We start from the raw sequence: 15022 nt of genomic DNA, 5'->3' as shown, positions 1-15022 counted from the left end.
TAGCCTAGAACAGATGCTGTGTGGAGAGAGGTCTTCAGTTCAGTCCTCAGTATCTTCATTTAATCTCAGGAGTACAAGAGCACCCTAAACCCAGCCAGTGCAGCACCCTGTCGCGAGGGCAATCTGGGAGAGAAGGGCAACCTGAATTTGGTGAGCATCAAGGGATGTGCTTTGGGAAACAGCAGGGCCCGTGGGTGCACATGGAAGGCCCCCACCATGATTAGGTTTTGTATTTTCATATCACATCTAAAATCACAACCATGTCCTAACGCATTCTCATACTTGTCAGAGTAGGGTGTTCCATTCCACCCAAGTTGGAATTCCAACTTATTACAAGCATTTACGTTCGTGGAATTCTTCCCGGCGCCGAACACAATAACACTTGTATCCGTTATGTGCGTACAGGACGGTCAAAGAACATCAAAGAGAAAAAAACAGGAAAAGGCCAAAAGGTCGCTCAAATTTTTGTACAGTTACTCAGCTTCCCGATCAGCTCATCCATTCTGGCATGTTCTCACCATGACCGAACAGACAGGAAGGAAGCGAAAATTCACATCCCATTCCCTCGAACCACTTCCAAAAGTTTACTTTTTCCTAGGATTGCTTGAATTACATTAGAACAAAATTTGTTATTTCAAGGACAGAAGGCAAAGTGTTCTTCCTACACCACTGAAAAACCTATGGAGCTCGTTCCAAAGAATAAGGGAAGGAAATCACACTGTGTGAAGAGCTAAACAGAGCCAGAGGATTGCATTGCTGCTTTTAGCAAAGCTTGGGTTAGAGAACTTTCCACTGGTTGTGCTAAGATGTTTTCAGAAAGAGCAACTAAGTAGTATATATTTAAACTGCATTGGCACTTAAAATAAAAACACTAGAGTTTGTAATACCTGGAAGGAAAAAAATCATTTTTATTTCTTTTCTATAAACTTTTAAAAATTCCACAAGTTTGCTATTATAACACCCTTTTCTAACCCCCCTTTCCTATTGCAACACTCCTGTCCAAAACAATAAATTTATTGCTATTTTTAAAACAAAAACTTTTTAAAAATCCACTAATCCTCTATTTTCAGTCATTGCCAGAGGTCTCCTTTGTAATAAGGAGTCATCCTTACAGTATTAGAATTAAATAACAAATAAATTATCCTAAAGTAAAATTCTCAATAAAATAATTAATAAAAATAATTTACTCTGAAGGTTCTGTGAGTTAAATAATCATAAATAATGCAATGTCCTTTAAAAGGCAAGTGGAAAGAGATCCAGGATTGGGTAAGAAGTGGAATGGTCTCTCCTCGGTGAAGATGGATGCTTCGGACCGCGATCCAGCCAGGGCCAGCGGTCACGTGCACTGAACGGCCTTCCGTGACTGGGCTGCAGCCGGAGAGCCGTACAGCTTCTCTGCCCTCTGCTCAAAGGCTGACACCATCTGCTTCACCACTTCATTAAAGAACAGGTTGGCCAGCTGGGTATGGAGAACTGACTTGAATTCAAAGGAGACCTGAGGGTGCAATTAAATCAAATAAGAAATGGTTACGTTGTATGCTTTACCACTGCAGCCTTTACAAATCTGGTGCTCTCCAGAGATGCTGTTCTAGAATACCCAGGATCCCTAGATTACCAGCTGGAGAGAGGGACATCAAAGGTAACATGGCCTGAATCTGCATGGACTTCAACTTAAATCTGAGGTCTTGCTCCAGGTGCAACTGCCAAAGGAGGCTCAGAGGGAGGCGACAAGGGGGAGGGCCTTCTCAGTGGTGGCCCCCAATTTTCAAATGAACCCACCTCATGCCAACACTGTCATCTTCTCAGTGCCAGGTTAAGGCGTCTTCTACGGCCAACTATTTAATGTCATATGATGGGATTTTAACAGGCTGATTCTTCCTGAAATTATTTTGTTTTTAAGCTGTTTTAAATATGGTATTGGAATTGTATACTGTATTTTTATCTTACTGTATGTGCAGTAAATTGCTGTAAAGCCATTGGGTGGGATGGACATGACATTAAAATAATTACAATGATGATTTTGTTGATGATGATGAAATCTCACAGTTCCAGGTGGGACACCTGCTCACTGTACTGAAAGGTGAAGGAGAAATGTGTGCCTCTGAATATTACACATGGCAGTATATTTTGGCTTAGAACTCCCAGCAGCTCTAGCCAACTTAGCCAATCGGGGGATGATAGAAGGTGTAGTCCAGAAGATCTAACAGGCCACAAGTTTCCCACACCTGCTGTCTATGAGGTTGTAGGCTCTCCCACACTAGAGGCATTCAATATGTAGCTGGAGAGTCACCTGAGAGGGATGGTGTAATTTGGTATCCTGCACCGAGCAGGGGATCGGACCTGATGGTCTTTTGGCCCCTTCCAAATCTACTATTCTACAATTCTATGAATGAATTTATTCACCATTTATAATTCACAGGGAGAGGGAAACCTGTATCTCAATTACTAAAAGTTTGGGAAACATTATGAGATGGTCTTTTCTCAGGATGAGCTATATCTAAATCCTACACTGAATATAGGTTTTTCTTTCCATTGAAGCAATCTAAAAAAACAACCCCAGTACAGATCTAACATGTGGCAGATTTATTAAATTTGATTCTGAAATGACAAATGTAAAGCTGAATGTATTTTACAATTCTGCAGAAATGCACAAAAAGGCAGAATGTGTAATACAAGGTGCAAACTTCAGTTTTGTGAGATCAGGTGTGAGTTTTTAAAAGCAGGTTTCTAGTTCTTGTGGTAGCGAAATATACTTCAAATATAGTGGGTCGAAGTCAAGCAGGTGACTGAGTAAGATTTCTAACTACTGATCATAATGGTATCTGCTAAAAAAACAAACTCACTATCCTGCCAAGCAAACAATATTTCAATATAGCAAACATGAAGCAAGCTAATCAATTAAAGTCAGGTTTACAATAAAACCCTCAGCCTGCACCAAACCTTTGAGCTCATGATGAAATGACATTTTGCAAACTCGCACCTCTTAGCACACATTCTCTTGGCTTAGAAGTCCCCCCCTACCCCCACCCCGCAGGAGCTGAAGCAGAAAGAGTGCTTACATAAAATTTCAGTGTGCAGGTTTCCCGCTTTCCCGATCGTCCTGGCTGGAATTGCCACAGGGTTTCCAGATGCTGAAATAGCCGCCCATCTTTACTCATAACCTGAAAAGTGGACAAAACCAGCATGTGTTAGCACCACCATTGTGAAATCAGTTCAAACAGAAAAGACACTATCTTCCCTTGGGATCTTCCTTGTGCTGAAGCAAGAGCAAGCAAGTTTTCATGCCCTCGAGACAGAGGGCAACTGGCAACGAAGGTTAACCCCTTCATGATCGAGGTCCTGGGTCACCGAGAGCATGCATGTGAGACGAGTAACCTCTCCCCTTTAGTTCTCCTTCGACACGTAAAAAAGCAGTGAGGCCAGGCCATAGGGATGCAGGGGAGGTGAACAAGCACATGCCACAGCCACTTGCTTGCTCATGCAACGTGACTGCATGACCTAAACATCAGAGTAAAGCTTATTTGGCTTTAACATCTGCAGCAGCATAACAAGGTCCAGTCAGAAACTCTACGTGTCGAAATCGTTCAATATCTGGCAAGCTTCTCAGAAACCACAGGGTGGCTACTGCTCTATCCCTCCCCAGTAACACCAACCAGAGCTGCATATACCATCATGCCACCTAAGGAGATAAGAGTAGCCAGGTGCCTTATTTTACACAGGATGGTGAAATCCTCCTGCACATTTTATGCTCACAACAACCCTGTGAGGTAGGTCAGCAACTGGCTCAAAGTTATCCCATAAGTGTCATGGCCAAATTGGGACTAGAACTTGAGCCTCCTGCTACCCAGTCCAACACTCTAACCACTGTGCCACATTGCAGCAAATGTAAATGACCCAAACAAGGACAAAATTGTAATTTCTCACTATAATCATCACTTTTATGGTGAAGGAAAACTTAAAGGGCTAATTATTCAGTACTGATTTCTTATCTATATCTGCTGGACATTTTAGGCTAAAGGAAAAGTGTTGGATCCATTCAACCCAACAGAAATTAAGTTTGCAGTCCGAAAAACACCACAGATGCCATCCTTTAAAGTTCTATAAACAATAATACTAGAAATGCTAATACTACTATTTATTTAGTTCTATGCCACTCAATAGCTGAGGCTCTCTGGATGGTTTACAGCAGTTCAAGTAACATAGTTAAACTCAATGGGACTTACTTTGGGGTAGAAATGTATGGGTTTGTGTTGTAATAGCATGAAATATATACATCTGTATATGCATTGGAGTCTTTGGCAATAAATGTCTTGTCATGAAACAGTTTTTCTCAAAGTACCCTCAAAGGCCCCATTTTGTGGATTCTGTATAAAATTGGAGCAACATTTCCCACCTTCTTTGGTGGTAGGAGCCATAACAGCTGTTGCTGCTATTGCCACTGCTATGTCTAGACTGTTACTGCAACTTAAAAGGAAATACAGCTCTTCACACTATGATGAATGGGGAAGAATTTCACGTGACTTGCATGGTTCTTGATCTTGCTGTCCAAGTGCCCTCTGTGGGTAGGCAACTTGGGGGTCCTGCTGCTCTCCCACTCTTACAACTTGGTGCCTTTCAACCAGGCTTGGACTCACAGCCCCCCCACCCCACCCCCACCCCCCAGTAGCAATTGCCTTCAAACAGAGACCTGTCCTCTGCCTTATACAACCAGCGGCCACCCTAAGAGGTAAGAAGCTGTGAGCTGAAGACACCCAGTAACAAATGCCAGGATCTCCTGCCAGGGATTTGACCTGGCGAAGTGGTTCAGTTGCCTGCCAGGAGCATGCATTCTTCTTGCCTCCATTTATGCTCTTCATATTTATTTGTAAATCAAGTAAAGATTCCAAGAACACTAAATTCCCATTGCTGCCTCCACCAAAGTAAACCAAGCCCTGTCCCTGAAACTGATACCTCTCAGGGAAGGCTACAAGCCTCTACTGGGATTTCAGGATGCAACAGAATCCAGTGAAGGGGAGTAAGAGATGGGCAATGTCTGAATCCGCCACATACAGAATTTCAACACAGCAGATCATCACTTGATCTGCTGTGAGTCTAAACAGTGAGTTTAGACTCATCACAGTGAGTCTAAACACTCTCAGCATAAACACTGTTGTGACTGGGACAAGGGGGAGAGGGAGAACCACTTTTAGCTCTGACAAAGTCACCAGCGCCTGCTGCTGCTGTTGTTTCATATGTCCACTGACAAATCCTGTTGTAAGGCAGACATTCTCCTGAAAACATGATGAAATCTAGTCTCCCCAAATGTTACCAATTTGCACATGAAGGGATGGTGTACAAGAAAGAGGAAATGAGTCACAGAGCTGCTAGGCTTAAAGCTGAAACAACAACAGTTCCCATAGAAAACATTGTAGGAATTAATTCTGAGTACCCACTAAGACATGTCCTCTGGAGGAAGCTAAACATGACAGCTAAACTAATCCTAGTTGGTGCAGATGACTCCTTAGCTAAGCCTCCCTCAATATGGGTCCCTCCAAATGTTTTGGATGACAAATCCCATCAGCCCCAGACAGCATCACCAGTGGTTGGGGATGATGGGGATTAACACATCTAAAAGAGTGTCGGTTGGGGGAAGCAATGCTTGACACAAAGAAAGGAGGACTGTAAGCATTCCTCATGTGTCTGCCAACCAGAAACCCCAGGGAGTGTCCACAGGACAGATTCTAAACCTATTGAAAAGCAACACAGGCAAACAAATACACAAACAAACAAACACTCAGTCTGGAGCAGACAGCTTGCAGTTCAGCAACTTCTGGAGGGCCACAAGTTACCCACCGATGTGCTAAGTCAAAGGTCTGTGAGGGCTAGGAACACTCAGCAGTCTCCCAAGCCAATGCTTCTTAGGGTTGTCCTGGAGAAGCTATCACGCTTGAAGCCATGTTGGTCAAGGGAGCAGATGGACCCTTTCGAGAGCATCTTCAAGATCTCAGGTTTTACAGACAGGATTAAGACTGGTGGTGCAGTGCAGCCAGGGCTTGCAGGGTGGAAACACCTGGACTTTTTTTGAACAACTGCTCTTTTCAGATTTCCCGTTTCTCTGTAGTTAATTTTCCCAGCAACACACATGCAGGTGTATACATGCACAGACATATTTGTCTGCATCATTTGCTCGGTTCTTGAGATTGTGGCTTTGGAGACTGCCACAATGAGCACCTGCACTTCAAAATTTATTGCTACATGGCTGAATATGGCTCTGTGGAGCCAGAGGACATGGAACTCCCAGAAATCTGCACGTGCTCAGGATCCTCTTTGCTTCGTGCACAATTGATGGTGCTAAACTGGCACAATGGTTCATACTCAGAACTTGTCAAGGATGCTAATCATTTGCCCTGGGATTAGGGTTGCAAGTTCTAAAATAATTTTTTAAATGGTCACACCCCTGTGCTTTTAGAATGCAACCTGAGTATAGCTAATAAACACAGCAAGCTTGTCCTGGCAGAGAGATAAGGGTTAAGAAAATCATGGCTTGCTAAATATCTCCTCTCCAGGCTACTGCTAAAAGCCCAGGAGCACACGACAAGTCCAGTCCCTCATCTTCCTTACCCGGATCTGATGGTGAGGCACCACGAAAATCTCAGAGACGTAGCGCTCTACCACAGGGGGAAATCCCACTTCCAATTCCGCCTGCGAGAACTGACTGCAGCGGGAAATTACACGGGAGCAGGTGCACCAGGGGACAAACAGGTGATAGCTGCCCACATCTTCCACAATATTATACATCTGGTCAGCAGAGTACCTGGGAGAGAACGAAAAGTAACAGTCATGAAGAGCTGCAATGACCCATCTAGGTGTGAAGGACAAAATGGGAACGCACAAAAAGCTTGATCTTCTCAGGAATGCCACCACCCCTGACATGGAGACATTTGAATAGCTATGGCCAGGGTCCCCAAGCTTTTTGGACTGGTGGGCACTTTTCACAAAATGGCTTCCAGGGTGGGCTTGCCCATTCATAGAATGGCTACTGTGGTGAGCATGGCTAGTCAGGGAGCACCCACTTCCCAGAAGTCAGGCTGGCGAGACAAAAAGAAAAGTAAGTTTCCCAGGAAGTAAAAGGCAGGCGTGGGGTCTAAGCTCTTCAAAGAACCTACTCTTTTGAACCCAAAGTATAATGGAACTGGACAGCAGCACTTCGTTTTGCAGCAAGCCAAGTTCAAAACACACACAAAAGAAGTTATTTTTATTTTTAAAAATCCGAAGAAATGCCATTAGGATCAAGACAGACAGGGAGCCGGATGAGCACCAAGAGAGCCCTGCAGACGCAGATGGCATGCATGGCCATCAAGCTGGAGACTCCATGTGTCCGGCATCAGGAATCAAAACGTCCCTCTAAGATTTGCAGAGCACTGCAAGTAGAGGTCTAGTCCTTGCTGAAGCAATAAGCCCACATCCAAGCCAAAACAACGTTTTGGCAGCATGCGAAAAATGCCCTTCCATGTCCTGCAATTCCCTTCACATAGAAAATGCCATGCCAAGGCAGGTGCTAGCCAAGCTTTCTCCTTGACATGCTAGTTTTCTATACGCAGGGTACTTAGTTACTTTTCTGTCTGGAAGATCTTCCATCATGCTAACCCCCACCTCCTGCTCCCCAGTGCTGGCAGAACCAGACTTACTGCCTCTGTTAAGAGCTAAGGCAGAGGATGCTAGTTCGGCATACTCACGGGAGCTGACGGACTTCCTCATACTCCACTCGCTTGGCACCAAAAAGGGAGGTCGCCAGGTTCAGGAAGTGTCGGGTCTGCTGTTTCACGGATGAACCTGAAGGGCTGGCCTGCAGCACCCGAGAGGGGAGGTTCGTATAACAGCTTAATTGTCGGCAATGTGTTAAACTCAATCTGTATGCAAATAAAGGAAAGAAGCAATAAGGACCCCAGAAGCAGCAGCTGCTGCCATAAGAGCCGTTGCTCCTTCTTGTCCAGAGGCAAAAAGACCGGAGTGTCTTTCAGGAGTGCTTTCTCCATGATAGACCATAGTGGAGAGTCATGTAGGACCACCTAACCAGCAATTTCCATCAGCCTCTGTGCTGAGCTGGTATCATTCTTTGCTAAAACAGTGTATAACATGGTCATAGTCCAGCCCAAGTAAAATATATTATGGCACACACCTTTTACCCCCTTAACCAATCCTTACAGCATCCAGGTTAAACAGGCTGGACTTTTATTGATTTAAATGGGAAAGATTGAGGCTGCAATCTTTTTATTGGCTTACTGTTGGTTGTTAAAATGGTTTTGGATATATGTGTACGTTTGCACCTAAATTTGTTTTAATAACAGGAACGATATTGAATTTGTAAAGCTTTTAATTCTGTAAACCAACCAGAAAGTGTTGACTGTTGGGTAGTATAAAAATACTGTACCTGAAATTCATGAATTCACTTAGCTGGGAGTAAGCCCCATTGAACTCAATGGACCTTACTTCTGAGTAGATATGTAAGGACTGCACTATTAATGCATGGGCTATAACAATCCCACTGGATTAAACGTGAAATCAGAATGCTTATCTTCTGCCTGTACTGTGCCTTGTATGTTTTTAACGTTTAAAGAAAATAAATAAATGGTAATTATTGTTAGTTTAATTTGCTATTAAATTATTCGTTTAATTAGAAATATTTCTATTCACATTTTATGGAAAGACAAAATAAAAAGTGTTTTTAGCCCCACCACTGAATTCATTGAGATTTCTCTATTTATTACATGTAATCATACTCATATTTACTCAAAATTAAGTTCCACTGTGGCATTATGTTCAGGATTGTAACCAAACAATACAGTTCTATACACAGCTGCTGAGGAGTAAGTGCCATTGAATTCTTTGGAACCTATTCCCAGGAAAGCGTATGGAAGCGCCCCTCAAAGAATGCAACCCTGTGCACACTTCTTTGGAAGTAAACCCTGTTCATTCTTTCTGGAAGCCATACATAAAATTACAGTATTAAGGATTCGCTGAAATAAGACCTTAGGAGTGCATCCCTATGCATGCATGCATGCGGAGAAATAAATCCCATTGACTTCAGACGGGTTTACCCCCAGACAAACGTATTTAGGTTTGCACTGTGGCAGGAGTAATTTTTGAGTGACCAGGCTGGGGGTGAAGGCGAGGAGGAGGCCCTCGGTATCGCCACGGCCAGGGCTACCTCTGCGCGGTTCTTACCTGCCCTTCCCGTGCAACTGCTCGAACGCGGCTGCTTTTGCGCGGCGCGGGCGCACGCCGGTCTCCCGCAGCCCCCGAACGGCGGCGGCGGCGGCGCTCTGTCCCAGGCGGCCGCTTCCTGCCATCGTGCTGGGCGATGCTGTCCCAGGGAGCTCTGGCTGTCCGGGGCACCTCGGCGGCTCGCCTAATGCGGAGCCGGTCTCGCGTCACCGGGGAGGAGGGATTGGGAGGTGTGTGGCGGGAACGGCCCCTGCGCCGCCCTCTTCGTGCTCTCTTGGCGCACATGGCAGCAGGTCGGACTCCTTAGGAAACTTTCCGTGGCGCAGGGCCATTTTCTTTGAAAGAGAACCTGGATGGCACCGCTAGGGGAGGATTTGGGATGGGTGGGAAGGACCTCACTTTTCTTTACTTCTTATATTTATATTCTGCCTTTTTTCATCTTAAGGCACTCAAGGCAGCTTACATAATTCTCCTCTTACTGGTTATCCTCACAGCAACAACCCTGTGAGGTAGGTTAGACTGAGAGACTATGACACCTGGTGACTTTAAAACAATCATGTTAAGGAGGCAGTGGGCCACTTTTGTCAATTTCAAGAAAGCTGAATTCCTATTTCCATGTAGTGCATTAGACCCAGGTATAAATTTACTTAGAGTAGACTCATTAAAATCTGACTAACTTTGTTTTCAGTGGGCCTGCTTTAATCTAGATGTGATATATCTGAGCCCAATTCAATGGCTTCAAAATACACTTGGAGTGAAGGAATCCAGTCACAATGGCTTGTCAACTCCCTCCTCCTCCTCCTCCCTTTAATTCCCCCTTAATGGAAGAAGGACTTGATTGGGAGGAAATATCATGGCCCTCTGCTTCTCCAAAGTGTGAAACACACCTCCTTCCATTTCCCACTAGCTCTTCACACCCTGTAAAGTAATGGCATCAAAGGTTCCGCCACCTCAGGGAGCTCCTGCTATTATAAATTAGTTAGTGCGACACCATTTTATTGTCTTTGAAGTCTTACTGCCTTCACAACTCAGGCAAGGCAATTAGAAGTGCAAGAGCCCAGCGTTACTGGGTGCTCCGCTGCATGTCTTCTCACTCCTGGTGGAGCCTTACTTAACAAGACACCAGGAATGAACTCAGGATCTTATGTGGTCCAAGCATCTGCTCTGCCACTGAACTGTGGGAAATCACTTTGGGGGGAAGTGGAGTCAAGATCTCAAATGGCAAACATATGGCTTAGTTACTGCTCTGATCTTCATGAAATAGTATGAGGGTAGTGGATAGAGAAATAAGGTGAAAGCACTTGGGTATACGGTGTCCTTCAAGAACCTGTCCTCCAGTTTTTTAGCAAAACATCAAACACACACACACACACACACACACACACTTTTAAAGTACAGTATACACAATGCAGAAAGTTTCTTCTGTTTTCTTATGCTTCCTTATGTGATTTTAAGAAGAACTGTGCTGGATCCAACATTTAATGTTCTTTAGTAATGGTTTTTGAGTCACACTGTCTGAGAAACTGAAGGTATCAGTAATCAGTATAGTAACAGGAACAGAATGAATCAGTAGAGTGATATAGATTAGAAGAAGTAATCACTGATAGCCTTATCCTCCCATCAGTTTGTCCTATTGCCTTTTAAATCCATTCATCACTGCATCTTGTGGACTCAGCACTGTGTGAAGCATTTCCTTGTCCTGTATCTGCAGCAATTCAGCTTAACCGATGACCCCAGGTTCTAGTATTATATAAGCAGGAAAACTTTCTTCACTGCATACATAATTTTATATACTTCTCACATTCCTCCTTCCACTAGTCTTATTCACCCTTTCTAAGCTACTGTAATTGTAATCTCTCGTCGTAAAGAACGTTGTTCCAGTTCCTTAATCAGTTTGGTTGCTCTTCTCCAAAGTTTTCTAGTTTTATTATATAATTCTTCAGGTGAGATGACGAGCTGTACACAACATTCAAAGTGTGGGCACACCCTAGATGTGTAGAAGGGCAGTATGATACTGACAATTTTATCTTCAGTGGCTTTTGTTATGAGCTCCAACTCAGAATACGCCTTAAATGCATACCTTAAATGCTAGCAGATTTATTGCAGTACAAGCTTCTGTAGATTAGATGCATTTGAAAAAAAACTTATGGCACATTAAATATTGTTAATCCATCACAGCAATGAGCCCTGTAGCATCTTAAAGACAAATGTGGTTACCCTCTAAAACCTTTAGTTCTAAAATTGTTACTTCAGCCTGTTTTGTATGCCTTCCCTGTATGTGTGAATTGGGAACTGGCTGGGCTGATTTAGTGGGAAGGTCACCATATTGTCTGACATGACTCTCATACATATGAAAGTCTGTTTGTGTGACAAGCAGAACTTCAACAGGGCTCCCTTTTCACCTCTCTGGGAAAGTTCCTCTGCTAAATACTTGACTATCCATTTGCTGTTAAAAGCACAACCAGTCAGAACTTTGAAGAGAAATTTGGGGAGAGAATGCACTAAATATCAGATCTTGAGTGTTCTCAGCATGCTCTAGTAAAGCTTCTGCCTTGAGATCCTGGAGTGCCTCTCCCTCCATGGCATTCCAGGAACTGTGGACAACAAGTAAATATAAAGCGGAGCAAAGGCTTCTGAAGAAGGTAGAAGTGCTCTGGAAGGTCAGAAGATGTCAGGACGAAACTGGAACTATTTGGATGAGCAAAGACTGTGTTGCATAAGCCTTGCTGGATCAGTCAATCTAGTCCAACATTCACCCAGGGGCCAACCCACAAGCAGGTGTAAGAAAACCCTCACACCCAGGTTCTCCAACAACTGGTGTGCATAGGATATGGCCTCTTATACAGAAGACAGCATAATGCCAACAGGACTAGCAGTCACTGTCAGGACTAAATGAGCCAATGCTCTGCCATATTATGGCCATACAATGCCTGGAACTGACAACAGTTTTAAACTGATAATCTGGTCAGGAAACCCAGTGGTTGGCCTTGTTCTTTACCTTCCTTAGCATAGATATGCTAATATTGGTCCTGAAACTTCTTCCTCTTTGATTTAAACCCTTTTGTTTCCACACTCATGTGCCTCTTGCAAACTGATCTCACCACCCCCCCTGCAAACTCTTTGTGACTAATAGGTTATAAAAGCATCCAGCACAGTTCAGTTTGGTTTCCCCACACAAGTTTGTGTTGGTAACATCAGAAGTGTTAAGAGACAGTGAACACAGGTAAGCTAGGGGTGTGCAACCAAAAAAGCATTTACAGGTTATTCAGATATTCATTCAGGGATTACATGCAGCATGTAGGTAGCACACAAGGGACTACAAAGAGGGATTCTGTATAGGATGCTTTTACTCCAGATCCCATCTGTAGCCTTTTCCTCCATGGATTGCCCAATCTCCTTTCAAAGCCATCCGAACTGGTGGCCATCAGAACAATTTTGTGGAAGTGAATTTCATAGTTTAGCTATGTGCTAAGTGAACAGGTACTTCCTTTTATCTGTTCTGAATCTCCCACTACCAGCTTCATGGGATGTTCCAGGAATATCATATCATGCAGAGACAGTGAAGGAGAATCCAAGGGGTGGGGTGGAGAGATGAAGCAAAGGAGCAGAAAGATTGTGTGCATGTGTGATGTTGGAAATGGTTGGCTTGGAGGTTCCCCATCTTGCTTGGAGCTTTCTGCTCTATCTTCATTCTAATGGAAGGAACTTCAACTGACCCTAACAAGCAAAAATAATTGTATTAAACTGTTCTGCTATTGCCAGCATGACACCCAGCAGGCTGGCAAAAGAAAGGCAATTTGGCAAAACAGAAGACTATCCAGATCGGTTTGGTGATACCAGATAAAACCAGAAACTGTTGATTCCAATTGCTGCTGGCAGTGGGTGGAAGTGGGACAGATACGGTCATAAAAAAGAACTGTAGAAAGGAATCCAGCATCATCACACATAATGCAGAAGGATCACAGGGTGGAAATGATGCCCTTGAGAAAAGCATGAAGTTAGAAAAAAAGTTAGCTTGCTCCACACTCCTCTGCAGTCTGTACCCTGGTTGGGGAGGGTCCATGCAGCATTGAGCTTTTGTACACCCAGGCAACTGCAGGGCCCACAAATGAACAAGAGACCTGCCACTGAACTGTGTTCCCCAAAGTAATTGCTGATGTTGGACAGCTAAAGAATGGCAGCAAGTATTACCACCAAGCAAGTGGGTTACACTATGTGCTACAAAGAAAGGCAGTAGACCACTAATTAATTTGAAAGTTGGACCATAAGGAAGGCTGAGCGCCGAAGAATTGAGGCCTTTGAATTGTGGTGCTGGAGGAGACTCCTGCGAGTCCCTTGGACTGCAAGGCGATCACACCGGTCAGTCCTAGAGGAGATCAACCCTGACTGCTCTTTAGAAGGCCAGATACTGAAGATGAAACTCAAATACTTTGGCCACCTAATGAGAAGGAAGGACTCCCTGGAGAAGAGCCTAATGCTGGGAACAATAGATGGCAAAAGAAGAAGGGGACGGCAGAGGATGCGGTGGCTAGATGGAGTCACTGAGGCGGTTGACATGAGCTTAGGTGGACTCCGGGGGATGGTGGAGGGCAGGAGGGCCTGGAGGAATGTTGTCCATGGGATTGCGATGGGTTGGACACGACTTCGCGACTAACAACAACAAGCGGGTCACACTATGTGCTACAAAGGAAGCCAGCAGACCACTGATTAATCTGACGAGGGAAGCAGTGGGCTGTATCCGTACACTGTAGTAAGGGTAAGCAGATCATGAAGAAAGTGTGGGGTGGCAGGGGAGTTGAAGAGAGAAGTGGAAACTGTGTCCAAGGAAGTGAAGAAACTGTACGCATCGGCATCAAAAGCAGAGGTTTTCTGGGCAAAGGGCTCCTGAGACAATTCTGTGGTTGTTACTGCAACTGGAAATTACCCTTCTCTCCGTCACGTGATTCCCTTATACTGAACTCACTGGTTCCCTGCCACCAAATCTGAATCATCCAGGCCTCAGGAAGGTTAGAACTCTGTGGCTTAGAGCTATGGAAACAACCTCCCCCACATCCAGCAGCCAGTGCCCTCCTGATGTTTTGGATTACAGCTCCCATAGACCTTGTCCATTTGCCATATTGGCTCAGGTTCACGGGAGTTGTAGTCCAAAACACATAGAGGACACCAGGTTGCCTATCCCAAAACTAGTTTTACGGGATCTAATCTGTTACGAAACTAACCTTTCTCCCACTATTTGCACCAGCAGGTCACATCAGTCTATGGAGGCAATCTTCTGCAAGGCTTTGGGGTCACTTCACATGCAAACTGGGTAACACTTTCAGTCATAAAGTTGAAAACTGTTTGCTGAAAGAAACTATCAGTCTCTTACTGAAAATTACACTTCGCCCAGTGTAATGGGGCAAACTATTGCAGTTTGGCTGTTTTCAGACTAATTATATATAGTGAGTAGATACATTGCTGTAGAATTTAGACTAGGTTTGTAGCTCATCATGTACTGGACACCTTCAGACAACTGTGTTGTTTTTGCACTAGAACTATTTTTTTCAAAATACATTTTGAAATGTTGATTACAAATTTAGTTTAAGGAATTAAAATAGGTTATTAAATTATTAAGATTTTAAGACAACTGCAAATATCATCACTTCAGATTCAGCTTGGTAAATTTCTTTTTTGTTTCTAAAACTTCTGTATCCAAATATTACTGGGAAACTTGTCCAAAATGCCCCCAAACCCCCTAATTGAGCAATAGCATTTAAAGAAAATCACATTAGAAGTTTGCTTTGGATTGTTTACTTAGCTCAAATCACCATCCCTTGAT

The 15022-nt window shown here is 43.9% G+C and overlaps 1 protein-coding gene across 1 annotated transcript; it reads right to left on the bottom strand.

The window, feature by feature from the left end:
• Positions 1-1165: 1165 nt before the first annotated feature.
• Positions 1166-9347, bottom strand: LOC123030626 (coenzyme Q-binding protein COQ10 homolog B, mitochondrial-like). The gene is made up of 5 exons (XM_044444711.1): positions 9205-9347; positions 7716-7889; positions 6601-6793; positions 3060-3161; positions 1166-1495 (listed from the first exon to the last, which is right to left on the bottom strand). The coding sequence occupies exons 1-5, from the start codon at positions 9327-9329 to the stop codon at positions 1337-1339; spliced, it is 753 nt and encodes a 250-aa protein (XP_044300646.1). The 5' UTR covers positions 9330-9347; the 3' UTR covers positions 1166-1336.
• Between the last annotated feature and the right edge of the window lie 5675 nt (positions 9348-15022).

The sequence above is a fragment of the Varanus komodoensis genome, unplaced genomic scaffold, assembly GCF_004798865.1.
Source record: "Varanus komodoensis strain SLA01 unplaced genomic scaffold, ASM479886v1 scaffold45, whole genome shotgun sequence".
Taxonomy (NCBI): Eukaryota; Metazoa; Chordata; class Lepidosauria; order Squamata; family Varanidae; genus Varanus; species Varanus komodoensis.
Note: the sequence above shows the minus strand (reverse complement) of the source record. Positions and strands in the feature narration are given on the sequence as shown.